This window comes from Paramisgurnus dabryanus, chromosome 23, assembly GCF_030506205.2.
Source record: "Paramisgurnus dabryanus chromosome 23, PD_genome_1.1, whole genome shotgun sequence".
In the NCBI taxonomy this organism is placed as follows: Eukaryota; Metazoa; Chordata; class Actinopteri; order Cypriniformes; family Cobitidae; genus Paramisgurnus; species Paramisgurnus dabryanus.
In genome coordinates, this window is record NC_133359.1 from 27,167,562 (window position 1) to 27,188,719 (window position 21,158).

The following is a 21,158-nucleotide window of genomic DNA, read 5'->3' on the forward strand; positions in this document are numbered from 1 at the left end:
AAAGTGTGTTTTCATGTGTGTACACTTCAAAAAATGACTCTCTTACGTAGTATTTTTGTCTTGTTTTCAGTACAAATATCTAAAAATTCTTTAAAATCAAGATGTTTTTTCTTGATGAGCAAATTACTTTAGAAAATAAGTCTAGTTTTTAAACAAAATGTATTAAATTTAAGTGAATTTGTGGATAAAGCAAATTTTTCTTGAATTTAGTGTTTAAGAAAAAGTTTTTTTGCTTACCCCATTAGCAGTTTTTTTTTAGCTCGTTTAATCCACAAATGCACTTAAATGTTAAATTTTTGTCTAAAAACTAGACTTATTTTCTAGGTTATTTTGCTCATCAAGAAAATGCATCTTGACTTGAGAATTTTTAGATATTTGTGCTTAAAACAAGACAAAAATACTAACTAAGAAAGTCATTTTTTGCAGTGTACCTTTAAATGCAAATGTGCTACAGCTCCTCACTCCCTTACAGACAGTGAGCGTTTTCAGTTCAAACAGATCTGATTCCTGTGAATACAGTCGGAGACAATAGTATATTTACTGTAGCCGTATTAGAGCTACAATGGTTTAATAAACACATAGAAAAGCTTTTGGGTAAAATTAACCAGTCAGTCAGTGACCATGGGCGGGGCTTTGTTTGTGTGATGTCACATTAACAAAAGAATCAAAACGGCAATCAAAAAGAATCAAGGTTTGTTGTGTTCACACACTGCCAACACACATTTATGTCCAAACACCTTGTAAAAACGGACTTGCATAATATGTGCTCTTTAAGGAAAATATATGAATAGAGTTCTACAGAATGATGATTTCACACACAGAAGTCAACTCAGTGAGTTGATTCAGAGTCATTTAAGTGAATGGATTAAGAGCTGACTGACCTTTGCCTCCTCCATCTGCATGATGTTGGCCTGGCAGTCCGAGATGCTGTCATTGATGTAATCGATGTTTGCCAGCAGAGACTCCAGTTCTTCATTCAGAGTCTGAACATCTTTCTCACCTTCTGGCTCTTCTGCCAGTAATCTCTCTCTCTTTCTGCTGATCTTATCACGTCTCCGTGTCAGCTCTTCACGTTGCTGTGGACAGATTTCAAACAATGGTAAAATTCTATGTGTAATCTTTTGATGGGATCAGTGAACTTATTACAGGGGTGCATTAAGAAAGATGTATCATTTCAATGAATTCAGGTTGTCTTGTACCTTTAGAAGACGATTCATGTCTGTCTCCATGTTGGAAATGGTCATTCGCTGCATGATGATGTCAGAGATACGCCGTTCCAGAGTCTGCCATTTCCCACGGGCAATGCGTGTAGAATATATCCCAGCTGGCCTGCGGTAGTATAATCTAAAGCCAAGAGATGTCCGTCAAATGAAATGTGGTCGCTTATATATATATATATATATATTAATCCACAGGAGATCTATTACTCTACATTAGCATCCGTACCTGGTTCCATTAGGTGCTCCGGAGCCCGGATACGGCCGGCCTGAGGGTGGTCTATGTAAGTGATCCTGGCTCGGCTCAGGTACATTCCCTTTCCGTGTCACCTTTCCTGACATGGGCCGCACCTGTCGCCTTAGAGCAGTCACCTGTCAAAATAATCACAGAAATATCACAGTTTTTTTCTGTGTAATCAAACATTCATCAAATTAAAAACCTATGATCTGTCTCTGGTCAATACAAAACAAATATGCCATTTCTAAATATGGCAGCATAAATCTTATTAAAGATTTTATTTAGAGCTAAATGTTTTACCTTCAAAAGCATGACAGTACAAAAGTGTTATAAAGTATTGATACTTTCTTAAGAAGCTATCTGTATTTATGAATATTTCACCTCTTCAGTTTTCCTGCGCAGAATAAGCTCTTGTTGTCTTTTCTGAGCTTCTAGCAGTTTCAGCTGATGCTGTAAAAGAAAAAAAATATATTGCACACTTCGCAGACTCTTATGGCAGTAGTTTTAGTTTCCCATCATGCACCTCTTGTTTACGCTGGTCCTTTTTGAGTGTGGCGATCTCACGGTTTCTCCGGGACTCCGCCATCCTGCTTTTCTCCTGCTGCTCCTTCATCTGCTTCATCAGACGCACCTGACGACAGTAATCATAGCAATGCTAAACTACCTTTAATGCTAGCATCTAATGTTAACTAGCTGCTTTCTGTCAAAAAAATACACCAAAAACTGATGGTGTGTGCAATGAAAACAATATAAATGTCAGTCATCATGGCTCCCTCTGCTCTTTCAACCATTCATCCCACCACCAGGTGGCACCCACTACACAAACTGGACTTTGGACATGCTCACACTCCTTCTGTTTTCACTTCCTGTTATTTGTGTATATAACCATGCCACTTATTCATTCACATTGCGAAGTATTGTCAGTTGTAACCTGCACTCCCAAGCCTTGCCATTGTTTCACGTTGCCTTGTTTTTGTTATGACCTGTTTGCCTGTATATTGGATGACCCTTTTGTCTTGTTTGCATGGCTTTATTAATAAACATGTGCGTTTGGATTCTACATTAGTCTCAGCACGTTACAATGACGCGACACTTCTCTCACGTCCAGTGTTTGTTAAATATTAAAGGTTAAGAATGTAAAAAATCAGAGCAAAAGTCCCGATAAATTTAAAACTGACATTCATATTTTTTAATAAAATGTTGCAATGTTCGTTATAAACAAATAACCATTTTTTAAATGCATGTGCCCTTATAAACTGAACCAAAACTCTGAGCCTGCAGCTACAGTCCCCCACCCAGAGACCCACATTCTCAGACCCCTCGTTTTTTGAGACAGCGCCTCCTATCAAATTGGATCGGATAAACATTTGAAGAAACATGAGTATAATCAATTTATTAAAGGTGTGGCGGAGGAATTTCTCGAATTTTAGAAAAGATCCGCCTTCTCCACTTTAAAAAAAAATGCAATTGCGAAACACTCCTGATTGACAACTAGGAGGACCATTAGTCTTGATGATCCACCCGGAAAAAGAAAATCCTCCACAATACCTTTAAGTGAATCATACTCATTCGAATTCTTTTTTAATAAAACTACTTTAACTCATCCATACACCAACATAATATAGTACATTTAATATTTGTAAAGATAGATTGAAACAAAATTTGAGACATTAATGAATGTTTTTTCGCCTTTTTCCATGAAAATATTTATGGCTATATAATATAGCTAGCTATAACGTTAGCATTTAACCTTGGACTTTTTGTAGACAAGCCATTGTAAAAATTTGAATAAAATTAGTTGACATTAAAGTAGACCAATTACATACATTAAGTGGTGGTTTAGTCTAGTCTTAGACCAAAATAAATAGTCTTGAATTTACTTAATACAAAACAATTTAGCAAAAAATTTCTTATTCCATTGGCAGATTTTTTCGCTTAAATTTGATATGTTTTGTATAAAAACTAAAGTTATTTTCTTAGGTCATTTTCTACTGAAAACAAGAAAAAATACTAAGTAAGAAAGTCATTTTTTTGCAGTGTAATAATATTATCACTACAAAAAATAATTTTCAAGAAAAGTTTTTTTTGTATTTTTGTCTAGTTTTCAGTAAAAATATTTAAAAATTCTTAAATTAAGATGCTTTTTCTTGATGAGCAAAACGACCCAAGAAAATAAGTCTAGTTTTTAGACCAAAAATATCAAATTTAAGTGATTTTGTGCATAAAACAAGCAAAAAATCTACCAATTGGGTAAGCAAAAAAATCTTGAAATTTTTTATTAAACACTAAATTCAAGAAAAATTAGCTTACCCCATTGGCAGATTTTTTTTGCTTGTTTTACTTAAATTTGATATTTTTGGTTTAAAAACTAGACTTATTTTCTTGGGTCGTTTTGCTCATCAAGAAAAAGCATCTTAATTTGAATCTGAATCTGAAAACCAGACAAAAATACTAAGATTTGTTTTTCTTGAAAATAGTTTTTTGCACTGTACGCTTCACTCGGAAATACGGCACAAATAAAGAAAAGTCAATCACAACTTCCCGTTCGCAGAGACTTTAAACTATCAAAATGATCAATTCCCAAGTAAGGTTGTAATAAAATGACCTGGAATGCATTATAGAATTTTGTTTTAACATAGACCATAATGCTAAATTTGTGATTCCCCTTACACTGTTGTTATAGGTGTAATATGCTTGATGACCACTAGATGGTGCAGATTATATAGAAAAACATGAAACATTCAGCTTTATTTTGAACGTAGGCATGTATGCAGTGTCTATGGTGACGTCTTACTTTGGTCTTCTTCATTTCAGCTAAATCCTGCTGCAGTTTCTTCATCTGTTTCTCATACTGTGATTGGTTCTTGAGTAAGCGGGCGTGTTCTTTCTGTGCCGCCTGAAGTTTGTGCAGCTCTTTGTTCATGATACCGAGTTTCTTCTCATACTCGGCCTTTATGCGCTTGGCTTTATCGTCTGAACACGACTCCACAGAGCCTGACACATATACATACAAAACCAGAATTAGTTGCGTCAGGTTCCAAGCCAGACTCGAACCTGCAATGTGCTATATGTTTTGGTACCCATGTTCTGCAGGACGCGGTCTCTCTCCAGCTGTGTGTCTTTGATTTTGCACTGCAGCATCATGAGCTTTTGTTCGTACTGTTGTTTGAGCGTGTGCAGGCGTCTCTGACTGTTCTCCAGCTCATCGATTAACTTCTGCTTAATGGCGATCTCACATGTGATGTTGGCCAGGTCAGCCTGGAAGTCCTCTGATCCATGACAAAAATAAACAACAATTGGATTACAAGAGTAACTGGTAGGCTAATAGAGTTAGAAGCCTAAACTAAACTGAATTCTTATGGCATCCATATCACAACCTCTCATTTATTATCACATTGTAATGTTTATACAAAATAATAATTAATTAAAGGTGTTGTTTCAATATTGAATAAAATGAAGTTTATTATGTGGCAGCTTTCTATTTTTCTATTATTCAAATATAATAGCAAAGATGATCACCCTTCTCATCGAGTTCAGAATCAGACTCATCAGAGCTCTCCTCAGCATCAATTTCCTCTTCATCTACATCTTCTTCCTCTTCCTCTCCGTCCCCTTCCTCGCGGTCACTGGTTTCCTGTGGGAAATGAGTCCGTCAACAATTGGTAACTCCACTGTAAAATGTTTTTGAAAGGGCAAAGTGTCAATCAAAGCACCTCTGGCTCGTGATTGGTGGGTTCTGATGGCTCTCCCTCACTGATCTTGGCCTCACTGTGAAGTGTTTCGTCTTTGCTGGCACTGCAGGAGAAAATAGACAAACTGGAAATTAAAATGTTGATTTTTTATGTAGATAAACCTTTATAAAACAAAAAAGTTAATATTTGGGGTTAAAAATTCATTAAAAAAGCGATTAATAAACATAATAACCACATTTCAATCCATACAGTATTCAGAATTTAGAAACAGTACCCACCCCAAACAACAGTGTGAACCATAGACATACAAAGATCCTAGTTGAGTTTGCCAGGTGCATACAACATTTTTATAAAAGTGTTGGTCAGTTTGTCGGCTTGACAACCCCATTGTGAAATAAACAAACAAATGATGTTTCTTTTTAGATAAAACAGATGTTGAGAGTTTAAAGTTGGAAAAAGTAACAAAGTGCAGTACAGCATGAATATCGGCACCCCCCAAATCGTAATAATATTGTATTATGACGTAAGGACCGTGGTAATATCGTATCGTGGGTGATTCTGAGTCGGAGCAGTTTGACCCATCACAGCAACATGCTAAATAGTGATGTGGCATATATGTATCTATATTGTGTGAGCCATAGACATAACATAAATAAGTAGACCGCGCTTCAACTGCTGGATTGTGGGTCACGGCGCTACCATATTAGTAGTGGCAACTTCTCCATTAATGTCATAGCAACTGGATACAAAAATGTCTCAGTTGTGTGCATTAATTCTTTAATCATTTAAAGAATTAGTTCGCCTGAAAATCTGAAATTTTTATCAAATAAATAAATGTATTATTTATCAAATAAATAAATAAGTGAAACATTATTTGGGGTATTTCTTCCAAGTCCATAAACTATCTTTAAAAAAAAAAAAAAACTTTAAGACTTTAAAGGTTGCAAGTAGAGGTGGGTTATGATGAGAAATAACAGAGGACGAGGAGGGAGAGGGTGACACAGCGACAAACCTGTCTTCCTCCATCTCCTCCTCCTCCTCTCTCCTGTCACTCAGCACCTGCTGGAGTCTGCAGCAGTCAGAGGTCAAAGGTGAAGAGTCAGGCAGAGGAAACAGAAAGCAAGAGACAGATGATACTGACATTAGTAAAGAAGAGTGGTTGTGGTTCACTTAGAAAACCTTCTTCATGGACCAGCACTGTCAAATTAAATATATTTTGGTTGCTTTACAAAGTTTTGTGCTCATTTTTAATTGCTCAGTTTAAAATTGCAATGCTTCCTGGTAATTTCCTACTGTATATAGGACTATTAACGGTGTGATGTGTGCTCGAATGATACATTATGTGTATTAACTGGGTAAATTACGTTTCAACATCATTTTTGTGTTGACACACAGGGAATACGGTTTTGTTGCAAGTATTTTACCTCATCCACCAGTATATACTTTTCTCCAACACTTATTCTATATACACAAAAAAAGTGTACAAACAACATTTGTTTTCTTTTATCCTCATAACTTCATGTGAACCACTGATATAGCCACTGATATAACTTCACATTACATTACGTCCATGCATTTGCCAAGCGCTTATATCCAAAGTGACTTACGATAGATACATTAAAAGGTATACATGTTATCAGTATGTGTGTTCCTGGGATCAAACCCCTAACCTTTCATGCTGCTAATGCAGTGCTTTACCACTGAGCTACAGGAACACACAACTCTCAATGCTTTTGTAATTTTAAAGAGGGAAAACAGCACTGCAAAAAATGACTTTCTTTCTTAGTATTTTTGTCTTGTTTTCAGGAAAAATATCTAAAAATTAAAAAAAAATTAACTCTTTCCCCGCCATTGACGAGATATCTCGTCAATTAAGAGAAAACGCTTCCCCGCCAATGACGAGATTTTCCGTCTTTCCGCAACTTTTTAAACCCGGAAGTATTGCCCTATGGCAAGCTGCTGCATGTCCGTGTCTGTTTTAAAGATCGCTCTGAATGGGATCTCTATGAAAAGTCCGTCAATAAAATGGAATTATCAATGCTTTTTGCTCAAAATATGGTGTTTTTGCAAAAACCTACCCGTATTCAAAAGCTGATTGCAAAAGAACCACTAAAGGTAGGATGAAACGGTTTTTTTTTGTTTGAAAGCAGAGGGTCTGTTCTTTCATTTGGTATATTGTATGTTTATATATTTAAAGAAAAACATTTTCTGGAAGGCATTAAACTTTGGTGAAAATCATGAAAAACGCTGGCGCTGGCTGGCAACTTTTTTTAAAAACGCTGGCGGTGAAAGAGTTAAATATCTAAAAATTTTCTAAAAATTAAATTAAAACAAAAAAAATTAAATTAAGATGTATATTCTTAATTTGCAAAGTGACCTAGGAAAATAAGTCTAGTTTTTAGACAAAAAAATAAAAATCTGCCAATGTGTAAGAAAAAAATTCTTGAAATATGTTTACTTTTTACATAAACACTTAATGGTGCAGCGTTTAAATTTTAGCGGCATCTAGTGGTGAGGTTGCGAATTGCAACCAATGGCTTGGTTCACTGCTCACCCCTCACTTTTAAAACGCATCGAGAAGCTAGCTACACTTGCCGCCACCGGATAAACATGTCATCTTCGGAGACAACTTAGTAAAAAAAGTTTGTCCGTTAAGGGCTTCTGTAGAAACATGGCGGCACAAAATGGCGACTTTCATGTAAGGGGACCCTCTGTAGATAAAACATCTCATTCTAAGGTAATAAAAACATAACGGTTCATTATGAAAGGTCTTTATACACCCCTGATAATATCGTTTTGTATATTATTTTGCATTTCTGTCAAGAGATCCTTTTAAAAATTACACACTGCACCTTTAATTCAAGAAAAATTTTCTTGTTGCATTGGCAGATTTTTGCTTGAAGCACAAATTCGCTTAAATGATTTTTTTTTGTCTAAAACCTAGACTTATTTTCCTAGGTCATTTTGCTCATCAAGAAAATACATCATAAATTAAGAATTTTTAGATATTTTTACTGAAAACAAGACAAAAATACTGAGTAAGAAAGTTATTTTTGCAGTGAGCCAAGCCAGAAAACTTTAATTGTCATAGCTGAAAAAAAATGATTTTCAAGAAAACAAATTCTTAGTATTTTTGTCTTGTTTTCAGTAAAAATATCAAAAAATTCTTAAATCAAGATGCTTTTTCTTGATGAGCAATATGACCTAAGAAAATAAGTCTAGTTTATCGACAAAAAATATAAATTTTAGTGTATTTGTGCATAAAACAAGCAAAAAAATCTCCCAATGGGGTAAGCAAATGTTCTTGAATTTAGTGGTTAAGAAAAATGTTCAAGATTTCTTTGCTCACCCCATTGGCAGATTTTTTTGCTTGTTTTATGCACAAAATCACTAAAATTTGATATTTTTGGTCTAAAAAATAGAATTATTTTCTTGGGTCGTTATGCTCATCAAAGAAAAAGCATCTTAATTTAAGAATTTTTAGATATTTTTACTGAAAACAAGACAAAAATACTAAGAATTTTTGTTCTTGAAAATATTTTTTTTATAGTGTATTATATATTGTAAAATTATTACATCTATCATAAATAAAACAATAAAAATCACAGACTTAAGGATGAAAAACATTTGTGCATAGCAAATTTTCTCCCTGAAAGCCTCATTATAGACATTAACATAATGTCTGCCGTAGTAATTACACAGCTTAAAGAAATCCCACAATGCCTCTCTTTCACCGAGCTAAGCATGGGGGCAATTATTCATAACAGCAGCCAGTTACTACGGTAACAGCCCCTCCAGATGCAGTTCTTACCACCTCATTACCTCTTCTTTCTCTTTTTCTCCTTCCTCTTTAGTTTCTCCAGATCCTTTTTGGCTATCTCAATTATGTCAGCGGTCTCCTGACTGGGGTCGGCTCCTAGTAGTGCAGATGAGAACGCTCCAGAACCTCCGTAGAACTGAGGACGGGTGGACGCCCGCGTGAGGTTCCTCCTCAGGTTCTCATTCACGGCTTCACTTTCAAGCAGTTTTGCTCTGAAACACAAAATCATGTGACATCATATGAATTCTAGATATAAAAAAGGTTATCTATGATGTTCTGGATGTTTGCTACAATGTTGCAAAGCAGTTGTGAATAAGTCAAAACAGACCTCCCACATGTATAATATTGGTCTTTAGAAATATCTCGGGTTCATCCTGCAATATATTTACATTTAGCAGACGCTCTTATCCAAAATTTGATTTATGTTACCTGAGATCTTCGATTTCCTTGATGTAATTCTGAATCATATTTCCAATCTCCTCACTACCTTCACCTGAAAAACATTCATCATTGCACTTAAATGCCATTGGTTCAAAGTATTGGACATGAATGCATGGGCGGCAGTGATTTAACCGTGTACCTGCTCTGGAAAGCACCTGGTTGGCCTGTTCACTGAGCAGCTGTGTGAGTCGAGCACCCTGCGAGTCAATGGCTTCCTGCATGGCCTTCACACGCATGCGCAGATTATTGTTCTCCATCTGAAGCATTGAGTTCTCATGATACATGTCATTGATGCTTTCCAACCCGTCTTCTCCAACCAGACGCTTCCCCTGAGAAACAGAGAGATTTTCTTTAACTACTCACGATTAACAGGGGTTAACAAGTAACCTTTCAATAAATAATTCTTTCAATTAATTCATATATTATTATATAGTACAATTAATAATAGATATTTATTAACACTAAAATACTATTTTGATAATTTTATAAGATAAAAATAGGCGTATGTATTATTTTTTTATTTTATACATTATTTATCACTTATTATTATTTATATTAATTTACTATATTTTTTCATTTAATTTGGCATTGGGATTTCTACAGGTATCAATATATTCTGTACCCTGTATTATTTAATACCATTGTTTAATTTCATTTATTTTCTATGTCAACAATGAAGGTAGAAATGACTTTACAAATATTATATATTGTTTACATACTGTTTACCCAGAGGACTGCCCCACCTGTGTTTACCTTGAGGACACAGTACATGCAAGTCAAACTGCACACACATTCAGTCTTCTGCATTTTGAATAAGTTATTTGTTATGGATGAATGTAATCTCACCGTTCTGTACTCCATGAGCTCCATCTGCAATCGGGCGATCTCCGTCCTCAGAGCGCTGATCTGCTGGCTGGCCTTGTCTTGGTTCACCATCACCCTGTTCTTGATGTTGCGTGCCCGGTTGGCGTACTTCAGTGTGTTCAAGGTCTCCATGAAGTCCTGATCTGACGGGCTTATGCAGGCGATCATCACTGTTCGGCTGAGATATCAAAAAAAGCTTTATTGACTCAATCGAACAGCTTAAAAAAAGATTTTTACACTAGAGGTCGCAAAGCAAAAACAGCGGCGTAGCTTGACGACGCTGTTAAATAGCGTGGAACGATATGAGTTGTAGTATCAATAGGAATCCTCGACAGGACTCACAAATCATGTTCACAGATGACGTAATGAAATAAAGTTTTATAATCACTACATTATAATGATGTCCTACTTCTGCATACGACACGGAGCAGATTGATTGGTGTATGACAACAGAATTACAAGAGTGACACAGTACTGACTTCAAATCAAATTTGATGGTGAATACATTTTTATTTTTATTTTAGTGAAGCTAATAGACCTGTTTCCCCCCAGTGAATCTTGAAGAAGGCGAGTAAGTTTGGAGTCCCTGTAAGGCACATGCGTTGAGCGCTTGCTTCTGTCTCCTAAAGCACTGATCACATTTCCCAATGCCAGCTACATCAAAGTAAAAAAGACAAGGGCTGATGAAAACATAATAAATGTTTAAGGTAACATTAGCCTATGAAGTTACACAGAAGATGAATGTGTAGTTGATTTCTGACCAGTCCACAGTTAATGGAGATGCCTTCTTTAGCTCTGTCCCCTGTAGCCCCTGTCCTCTTGAGTCTCTCTGACCCGGCCAGATCCACAAAGTGAAACTTGGCTGTAAGTGTCTCAAACTCCTCCATCTCAGACGAGTTGTTGGCCAGTCGATTGTCTGTCTCATTGTCCTGTTCTGGGGGCTGACAAAAAGATGTGACATTAATGCAGCCAAGGGTTGGCGTGCATTCATTGGGATACACCCATGAAGGTCTAAGTTCTCCCACAAAGCAAAAATGCATGAAAACATACACAGAGACTTGTTGTACAATAATCCATAGACACATTATTTCATTGCTTTCCATGATACATGGCAACAAGCACTGCCCCAATGACCCAACATTAATGAGCCTACCCCAAGCAACTACCTCAAAATTATTTTTACCTTACCTTACCACATCCTAATGACCTCAACCCAGCTGTCTCAGCCATAACCCCAATCCTAACTTCACCACAATGACCCCTAAAGACTCCACCCCAATGTCCAAACCCATAAGACTCCACACAAATGACCCAACCCTAAAGACTCTACCAGGATGACCCAACTTATAAGAATCCACCCCAATGTCCAAACCCATAAGACTTCACCCCAATGTCTCAACCCATAAGATTGCACCCAAATGATCCAACCCTAAAGACTTCACCACAATGACCCAACCCATTAGACTGCACGCCAGCCCATAAGATTGAACCCCAGTGTCCAAACCATGAGTCCACCCTAATGACCCATCTCTGAAGACCCCACCCTAAAGATCCAAGACAATGACTCCAACTCAATAGTTCAAACATAATAACACCACCCCAATAATTCCCCTATAAGATTTCACCCCAGTGATTAAAACCTAAAGACTCCACCCTGATGTCCCAATCCATAATGACCCTTATCCCTATGACCCAACCATAAGGACTCCATCATAATGACCCAACCCATAAGACTTCACCCCAATGTCCAAACCCCCAAGACTTCCCCCCAATGTCCAAACCCCTAAGACTTCACCCCAATGTCCAAACCCCTAAGACTTCACCCCAATGTCCAAACCCCATAAGACTTCACCCCAATGTCCAAACGCATTAGACTGCAACTCAATGACCCAACCCATTAGACTCCACTCCAATGTCCAAACCCCTAAGACTTCACCCCAATGTCCAAACCCATTAGACTGCACCTCAATGACCCAACCCATAAGACTTCACCCCAATGTCCAAACCCATTAGACTGCACCTCAATGACCCAACCCATAAGACTTCACCCCAATGTCCAAACGCATTAGACTGCAACTCAATGACCCAGCCCATAAGACTCCACTCCAATGTCCAAACCCCTAAGACTTCACCCCAATGTCCAAACCCATTAGACTGCACCTCAATGACCCAACCCATAAGACTTCACCCCAATGTCCCAACCCATAAGACTGCACCCCAATGTCCAAACCCATTAGACTGCACCTCAATGACCCAACCCATAAGACTCCACTCCAATGTCCAAACCCCTAAGACTTCACCCCAATGTCCAAACCCCTAAGACTTCACCCCAATGTCCCAACCCATAAGACTTCACCCCAATGTCCCAACCCAGAAGACTTCACCCCGATGTCCCAACCCATAAGACTCCACCCCAATGTCCAAACCCCTAAGACTTCACCCCAATGTCCAAACCCATTAGACTGCACCTCAATGACCCAACCCATAAGACTTCACCCCAATGTCCCAACCCATAAGACTGCACCCCAATGTCCAAACCCATTAGACTGCACCTCAATGACCCAACCCATAAGACTCCACTCCAATCTCCAAACCCCTAAGACTTCACCCCAATGTCCAAACCCCTAAGACTTCACCCCAATGTCCCAACCCATAAGACTGCACCCCAATGTCCAAACGCATTAGACTTACCCCAATGAACCAACCCTAAAGACTCCACCACAATGACCCAACCCATTAGACTGCACCCCAGCCCATAAGATTCAACCCCAGAGTCCAAACCATAAGTCCACCCTAATGACCCAAATCTGAACACTCCACCAAAATGACCCAACTCTGAAGACTCCACCCTAAAGATCAAGGCCAATGACACCCCATCAATAGTTTAACCATAATGACCCCACCCCAATAATTCATCCATATGATTTCACCCCAATGATCCAAGCCTAAAGACTCCACCCTTGTGTCCCAACCCTTAATGACCCCATCCCAATGACCCAACCCATAAGACTCCACCACAATGTCCAAACCCATAATGACTCCATTATAATGATCCAGCCCATAAGCCCTAACAATTTTTAATGGTACCTACATTTTCTCCAGAGGCACAAACACGCACTTGACAGATGTGAATGGTGAAGATGGCGTGGGATCGAGAACTCTGTACGTTCATCTGTGTGCTAGCGGTGGTGCGAGAGAGAGCGCCCAGCTTCAGACACTGCATCATCTACAACATAATTTGTTGTTTTAAAGAGCATTTAAATAAAGTTAAAAATAAAGAAATAAATTAAGAAATTATTCTCACTTCTGCCTCTGAGGAAACTGTGCGTGTCGTCACCCCTACAGTGTAGATGCTGCCGTTGGCATCCTCATGAATTTTAATGTGAGATTTCTGTTTCCTCATCTCCATGTCTCGTGTGGTGTCGAACAGATCCAGCACTTCCTCATTATATAACTAAAGATACAGCACAGACGTAAATGTGTAAAAAATTGCAATTAATATTAGTTATGTTGTTGAGAAGAAATACACCCTGGAGAACCCACGGGATCAAATTTGGCCAATGTTAATTGCTGCTATCCAAAATCTTCTTGGGTTCTCCAGGGTTAAAGTTTATTAGAATTTTGGTTAGAGGTCTTGAACAACCAATAACCTTCCTCTGATTCTGTAATGTTGGTTTTTACACGGCCAACAAAAGATGACGATCCAGGTCAGCATTTAGCACATTACCTCTAAAAACTGAGCACTAATCTTGAACTCTGGGACGGGTCGGCCCTGATCTGCAGCCGCCTGCCGTCTCTGCTCAATGCCTTTGAAGAGATGACTGACCGCCCGTGGGATGATGCCCAACTCTTCATCTGGTATGGTCACGTCAAACCCTGTGCCCATTGTATATGTCTTCCCTGACCCTGTCTGAGATACAACAAAGATGTTATCTATGTTTCGACATTTATTAATTATAATCGAATCCCTTTTACATGCTTTCAAAAAACCCAAACAGATTTTATTATAGTTTGGTGTCGGTAAAGTTTATTCTTTCTGTCTGGTGAAAAAGTGAGACTGTTGATATAAAGAAGGATTAAGACAGCGCCAGACAGAGAGACAGACAGATGACAGAGCGCTATGTGCTTGTGATTGATGGTAAGTCGACCATGAAATTGAGGTCATAGCTCATGCTGGCCATACAACATGAAAAATACTTGGACATGTGAAGGAGAAATATGATCCAACTACATTTTCTTATGATTTAACATTTAGGTTATTAGTAATAAAAGATTTCTCCTATAATAATGCATGATATGCTAACTGTAATATTACATTTTCAAATTACATTTTAGGTGGCTGTATTATATAAAGAAAAAATGTTTAATATTTCTACCACACAGGGCACACATACACACCTGTCCATAGGCAAAGATAGTTGCATTGTAACCCTCCAAACATCCTTCGATGAGTTTCTCAGTGCAATTGGCATAGATGGCATCCTGGGTTGAGTCCATGTCAAACACATAATCGTATGTGAAGGCCTTGTCCTTTCCCAGAACCACTTGCGGCTCGCAGGGCGTCACGAACGTGCAGATGTGACATCCTTCGATCTTTTCCTTCGCAAGCTGAGGACGAATCCTGCGAAGAGATAAAATGATTAAGACATTGGCACACTGATATGAATATTAATGAGCAGAGTCTAAGTGACTTAAAATAAACCTGTGATCACTGGATGTTTCATTGAACAAAATGTTATTTCAGGGATAAAGACGGCTTTCATTTCATAACAAAGATGACAGTTTTCTCTTGCAAGTCAACTATTATCATGGTTGCGTGACAATCTGAGGAGAATCCCAATTAAGAATGCTTGCAAAAATAATTGAAACCGTCAATAAGAGTGGTGTATTTCATCAAATTTGGGAACTTTTTTTGGCATATGTTGATGATGGTGACACTGCCTCCATCTTGAGAAGAGGATTGATGTAGGGAAGGCTTATGGGTGTCCTGGTTGATTTTGTTTTACAGGTTGTATATATATTAACATATATGTTTAAATATTATGTGTAATTTTTTTCTTTCTTTTTTTCTTTTATGTGAGCTTAAGATATGCGAAACCACAGTATGGAAAAACAGTAGGAGAACTACACAGATGGTCTACCGTTTCCACTGAGACTCTAAGTATAATACATCATTTCTATCCCATGGGCCACGATGGTAAGTCAAACAGAAAATGGTGAGCTTGGTGTCTCTTTTCAAGTGCAAGTAATAAAACTATATTTCTCCTGGTTAATTTGTGCTTTTTGACAACATCCGAGTAAACTATTTTCATGGGTGTTGTTCACGTACATCACAGGTGGACAACGAAACGGGTCACACATGAAAATCTGAATTTGGCGTATGCATTATGTCCAGAATGCATGCAGCTACTTCATTTAATTCAGTAGATACACTTATGGTATGTGACTTTATGAAATGACAGTAATGCTTGTCCATGCAGCTCACCATCTGTGTTGTGTATGTTTGCCAGGACGTTGTTGTGAGGTTACTTAGATATACTAAGTGTTTTCAGTGCAGGTACTGAGGTATTTTGAGTGTTTTTATGAACGTGCTGTGGTTGCCAGTGCATTGCTATAATGTGCTTGTTACTGTGTGGTTTTATCTGGCACGGCAATGTTTTCTGGTTTGTATGTGCTGTAATATTAATGATAATGTTTGACTCAGATACTCCAAACAGCCAATCTAAAGAGAGCAGATTAAGACTTTCTGTTGCACACCTGACAGCGGAGGCTGAGCACAGACTCTGAGAGACTCTTTTGTTCACTGACAGCAGTACAGAGAGACTATTGTGTGTGTTTGATACTGGATCTGCCCTGTACTGCACACACACACAGAGAGAGAGAGAGAGAACCAGAGAAAGAGACAGAAATGGGTGGGTGATAGATGAGCAGAGATGCCCAATACATGGGTCATGTTAGAGCCAGTCTGTTTAAAGAGACAGGAAAAATAAAGTTTATATTGTTGTACAACCAAAAAAATTCCATTAAAACTAGGGATCCTCAGATAGTGATTTCCGATTACCGATTTGTTGTCTTTGTGATTGGCCGATAACAATGCCAATACAGATTTTTCAAGCTGATATGCAAGCTCTTTGATGACTGTAACTCTAATGCTGCGTTTACACCAGCCGCGGTAGAGGCTTGAAGCGCGAGAGATTTCAATGTTAAGTCAATGTAAAGATGCACTGACGCGCGTCTGGAGGTCTCGCAGCACGGATGAGGCGTTTGGCGCGGCGCGGAAGACGCGATTCCGCTGCATTCGCGCGAATTGAGCGCCTGGCACCGTATGCGCAAATGGTGTTTTCTTTAACAGAATTCGCCTTTCAAAGCCTACAGCGAACGGCCGGTTTGGACTACAGTCCTCTACTTCCTGCTTTAATGACGTCAGTAGAACAGTTTTTTGACTAAACTCCGCCCATAGGAATACGTCAGTCGCCAGCTAAGCTAACGGCAAGCTAAGCTGCTATCGAATCACAACACACTAAACAAACTACACAATCAGAACTCGTTACGTATTTCTGAAGGACTTTATAGAACAACGAAGAAATCAGCCCGTTTTGAGGACAGTGAAAACAGCGCTATACAGATGTGAAAAATACAGCGTTTTTTTACACGTGAACCATAAACACATGTTATATTGCGCACTGTTAACACAATCAAAGCTTAAAAAAAAACACAGAAAGAACGGAACCTTTTTTCTAGATAAAGTCATACCACAGATGTTGCCTTCTTTATATTACTTGCAGTAATTAGGTATATTATTGTTTTATTATACCACGGGTCTGTTGAATGCTGTATTCTGATTGGCTGACAAATGTTCAATGGGTATGCATTAATTTCTGATAACCGCACACCTAACTTGTCAAATGTCTTAAAAATAGGCACCAGAGCAATGTTTGTGGTAACCCTGGTATAAGAGGAATAATTGGTCCTTTGAATTATTTGAAAATAATGCACACCCGCGGTGTAATGGCACTCCGCTTCGTGTCATGCTGCATTGCACCTTGGGTTTGCATTATTTTCTTATAATTCAATGGCCCGTCATACATAGAAAATCAAATAAATAAGCACAACAAATATTTCTCCTCTCCAAAGAGAAATTGAATATGCCTTTAAAAAGGCTTATGTCTGTTAAAAGTACTGAAAATAAAACACTTCACAGTCTTTACTGTATGAATTAAATATACACGCATTCGTATAAAGTACAACAGTTCTTCAGTGAAGAGCAAAGAGTGATTTTATTCAGAGATGAATTAGGATACTGTAGCTTTAAGACATGCACTGAATGAGAGGCTAGTATGATGTGCGCGCGCTTCGGGTGTACGCGGACAAGAGCGGCTGCAAGTAAAATGAAAGTTTAAACTGTCTGTCAAAACTTTAAAACGCATGCAAATAATAAACTTTCGGCATGATGATGCAATTGTATGTGATAGATATGTGTTGTATACGCTGTTTGATGGGGATGTGAAGACGCATCGCGCTCTTTGGAAATACACATATCTCTGTAAAGGCAAAGACAGAAATCCAAATCTCCACGTCGCACATGAGCAACAGGTTATAAAAATGCTCGCACTGCGTAAAAATCATGTGAAATTGCGGCCGCATTCAGGAGCCCTATGATGACAAAAGTACACAGAAAGATCGGTTCATGAGATCTGCAAATTTATCGAGTACAGATCAAGTCATTTAATGCCGTTATTGCCCAATACCAATTAAAACCATTAAATCCAATAGAATTGCTGTGATGGTTTCTATTGTTTTTTTTAGCAGGGACATTTAAACATTTGTAGGGCATAAATAAATGATCATCACAGAAAAAAACTTTTATATATGATTTTTTGATGGAAAAGATGTGTTTTAAGGGATACAATTATTGACTACAGGGGACTTTAAAGCTTAACAGAATATTCACAAATGTGCATGCAATGAATTCTGCCATAACAATAATCTTTCATTAAACAATCGAAATTATTGAGAGCAGAAAGAGTTCAGCTATTTTCTCTGAAATAATACATCTGTATGGACCAGTCTATACTTGTCACGTTCATGTCCCTGGGGCGGCTTCATACTGTCTGTATAAATCATTAAATCAAGATGTCCAAACAGAACCCACCCCATACAGATGTGGCCTTTAAAAATGCGCGTCTTTGAGACCAGAATGCCGCGGAGACTTCCGAAATTCTGCGAGATCCCGCAAAAGGGGGGTTCGGTGGGGGACGCAGGAAATATAAAAACCTGTAGAGGGCAGGCGTGTTTCTTGCAGGCCATACTGACGACAATGTGTGTGCTCGACTTCATGCTGAGCGTATACTGTATGATATTGAAGTAACATGACACGGATTATCGATGTTTAGGCGATATACTTTGATGTCATACAAATGCATGCTTTTTGGCAAACATTTTGTTGGTGAAGTTTTCTTTTGCCAGTTACATAAACAGTCACATATTCTTCATAAAAATCCGACTCAAACGCGCATCATTTGTCTTATTTTTTCCGTGTACTTACAGTAGAAGAGACGTGATGTATGATAATCGAGTCTTATAACAAAATAATTCGCGAAGACCTTTGAAGAGACCGAGCGCATTTACGCAATATCATTAACTAGTTTATCTAATTTTACATTTAGTTCATTTTTGCATCTGAACGTTTTAATAGCTTTAACATGGTTGTGGTGCGCTTTTCTGCATTACTGAACAGTAGGCTACTTTTTATATTATTATGTTTCCCTTTACATGGTATGAAACACGATAAAAAGTATGCATTGGTGTTTAATACATTTCACTGAGAATTTGTATAATATGTTATACTTTTGTACTAAGGAAATAAAATCATATTGTGAGTGTAAATATTCATAAATTTGAGGAGTTTCTGATGTGTTTGTCATCGGCAAAATGCGCAGTTTCTTTGTTGCTGATTAAAAACCGTTGGCTATGTGATTGTTTAAAATTGACATTTTTTCTACTTATTATTAATTAATTTTTTGCCTACATTTACTCAATTAATATCAATGTGAAAATATAAGTAAATCATACTTCAAGTTAGGCGTAAAACTTACACATTTTTGATGTCAAAAAGAAATAATAATAATTTGAAATATGCAATTATTACAGTTTTAAAAACTTAAATATATTACTCTGACCTTTTTAAATATATTGACTAAAATAATCTGTAAATGTAATACTTATATTATTAATGCGTATACATCAAATAATATATGTACATTTTACACAAAATATCTGTTCTATTTTTAGTAATTTATTTTCCAACTAAAAAAAATCGCATAACTGCATTAAGTAAGTTACTTTAATCATTTATTTTAGAGATATTTACAAAGCCACTGAATCATTTTTAACAGTGTGTACATTATGACCTTACGGTAGACTATTATTAAATGCATATAAATAAAAATATGTAAAACTAAATAAAAAAGATATCATACACGGACTGTATGTAAGCATACGTTTTCTTGTTCGGTGCACGTGGGTTTAAATGCCGTTTTTCTAAAGAAGAATTTTAAAACTTTATTGGTGGTAGTTGAGAAGAATTCCTTTTTCCATTTCTAAATCATTTTGAGCGCAATATAAATATATCATACTGTTATTCTTATTATATAAGAATACGCAATTTTTACAACATTTTTAACATAAAGAAAATACACGTTAAGCATGTTGTGTGTATTTCCTAATTACAAGCTTTTGATGAAATTGCACCAAAACTAAACGTGCATAAAAACATAAAAAAGTCATTTAAATAAGCGAAAAAATATTTTTTATGAGCTCAAAAATTTGAATATAATGTGCTATTGCTGAAAATTGCCCATCTCTAAAGGAGAATATTCATCTTTAAAGTTTAAGAAACAAAAAAGTACTGATAAGCATTCTCAAACATATATATTCTGCAAGCACTCATTTATCCATAATGATGTAATTTATTTTTTAATAACATATTGTCGCTGTCGGGCAAAGTTACTCTCTGGACACCAAGACCATGTCTATGGGTTCAAGAACAACAGAATATTGGCCATTTGAAACTCGAAAGTCATCACTTTATTTTGTCCCATTGTTTTCCATTTTGCGTGTGGTAAAACTCCTGTGCGCGTCGTTCAAATTCATTGAAATTTCGTTCACTTGTACTTTAGCAAGTATGTATAATACAATTTCAATAATGTTTTACACTGTCTGAGGAAATCCGAAGTTGCGTCGAGGGGAACCAAGCTGACAGCCGCGACAGCAGAGATTGTCACGTACCTACAGAAGGGTATTGGAAAAAGCTGGCATCTGACCTGCAGCGATATCATTCTGGCTTGGTGGGATGTCAGCCAGCGAGAGTCCTCTGATTCTGACCTTGTTCTTTTACTCCTCAGAGTCTAAAACCAGGAGGGCATATTAAGTATTCATTGTATTTTCATTTTAACAGAGCAGCTATGGTTGCGCGTTTCACACACCTCTTCAAACCACGTTGTTAACACTATGCTTGTTCGACTTCATGCGGCGCCGCAACAACCGACAGCCGGATGATGTCAGAGTACCGCGAGAATGATTCAAGAAATCATATTTCGCCTCGCTCTCGCGATACTGTGACGTCTTCTGGCTGTCGATTCTCGGGGCGCCGCATGAAGTCGAACAAGCCTATTGACAGCAGCAAAAGCTACGCATGCGCTTTTAACTTGTAAAACTCAAAGGTGAATGGGTAATGTAGTCTCTGCTCTCGGTGGGACGAATTAGGTAGCTTGCATTGTGAAGGGCTCTTTGAAAAGCGGCAGCGCAGCCAAATAATTAAATTAAGCCTCTGATTTAAACAGATGTGCAAATGAGCGTTCTGGTACGCTAGAAGTACGTTCTGGGCG

The 21,158-nt window shown here is 37.6% G+C and overlaps 1 protein-coding gene across 5 annotated transcripts in view; it reads right to left on the bottom strand.

The window, feature by feature from the left end:
- Nucleotides 1-21,158, bottom strand: part of kif21a (kinesin family member 21A) — a 53,556-nt gene that overhangs the window by 17,879 nt on the left and 14,519 nt on the right. For 4 of the 5 annotated variants that reach the window (XM_065291196.2, XM_065291198.2, XM_073813261.1 and 1 more), the window contains exons 2-21: nt 14,671-14,893; nt 14,000-14,182; nt 13,577-13,726; nt 13,364-13,498; nt 11,034-11,213; nt 10,811-10,926; nt 10,255-10,450; nt 9,548-9,737; nt 9,397-9,460; nt 8,970-9,179; nt 6,160-6,216; nt 5,169-5,250; nt 4,975-5,089; nt 4,536-4,724; nt 4,250-4,449; nt 1,979-2,086; nt 1,837-1,905; nt 1,447-1,589; nt 1,200-1,344; nt 882-1,076 (exon numbers count right to left, since the gene is read on the bottom strand). In XM_065291196.2, the coding sequence (XP_065147268.1) occupies nt 882-1,076; nt 1,200-1,344; nt 1,447-1,589; nt 1,837-1,905; nt 1,979-2,086; nt 4,250-4,449; nt 4,536-4,724; nt 4,975-5,089; nt 5,169-5,250; nt 6,160-6,216; nt 8,970-9,179; nt 9,397-9,460; nt 9,548-9,737; nt 10,255-10,450; nt 10,811-10,926; nt 11,034-11,213; nt 13,364-13,498; nt 13,577-13,726; nt 14,000-14,182; nt 14,671-14,893 (2,950 nt within the window). The remainder of the gene's footprint in view (nt 1-881; nt 1,077-1,199; nt 1,345-1,446; nt 1,590-1,836; nt 1,906-1,978; nt 2,087-4,249; nt 4,450-4,535; nt 4,725-4,974; nt 5,090-5,168; nt 5,251-6,159; nt 6,217-8,969; nt 9,180-9,396; nt 9,461-9,547; nt 9,738-10,254; nt 10,451-10,810; nt 10,927-11,033; nt 11,214-13,363; nt 13,499-13,576; nt 13,727-13,999; nt 14,183-14,670; nt 14,894-21,158) is intronic. The other variant, XM_065291197.2, reaches the window with a different exon arrangement.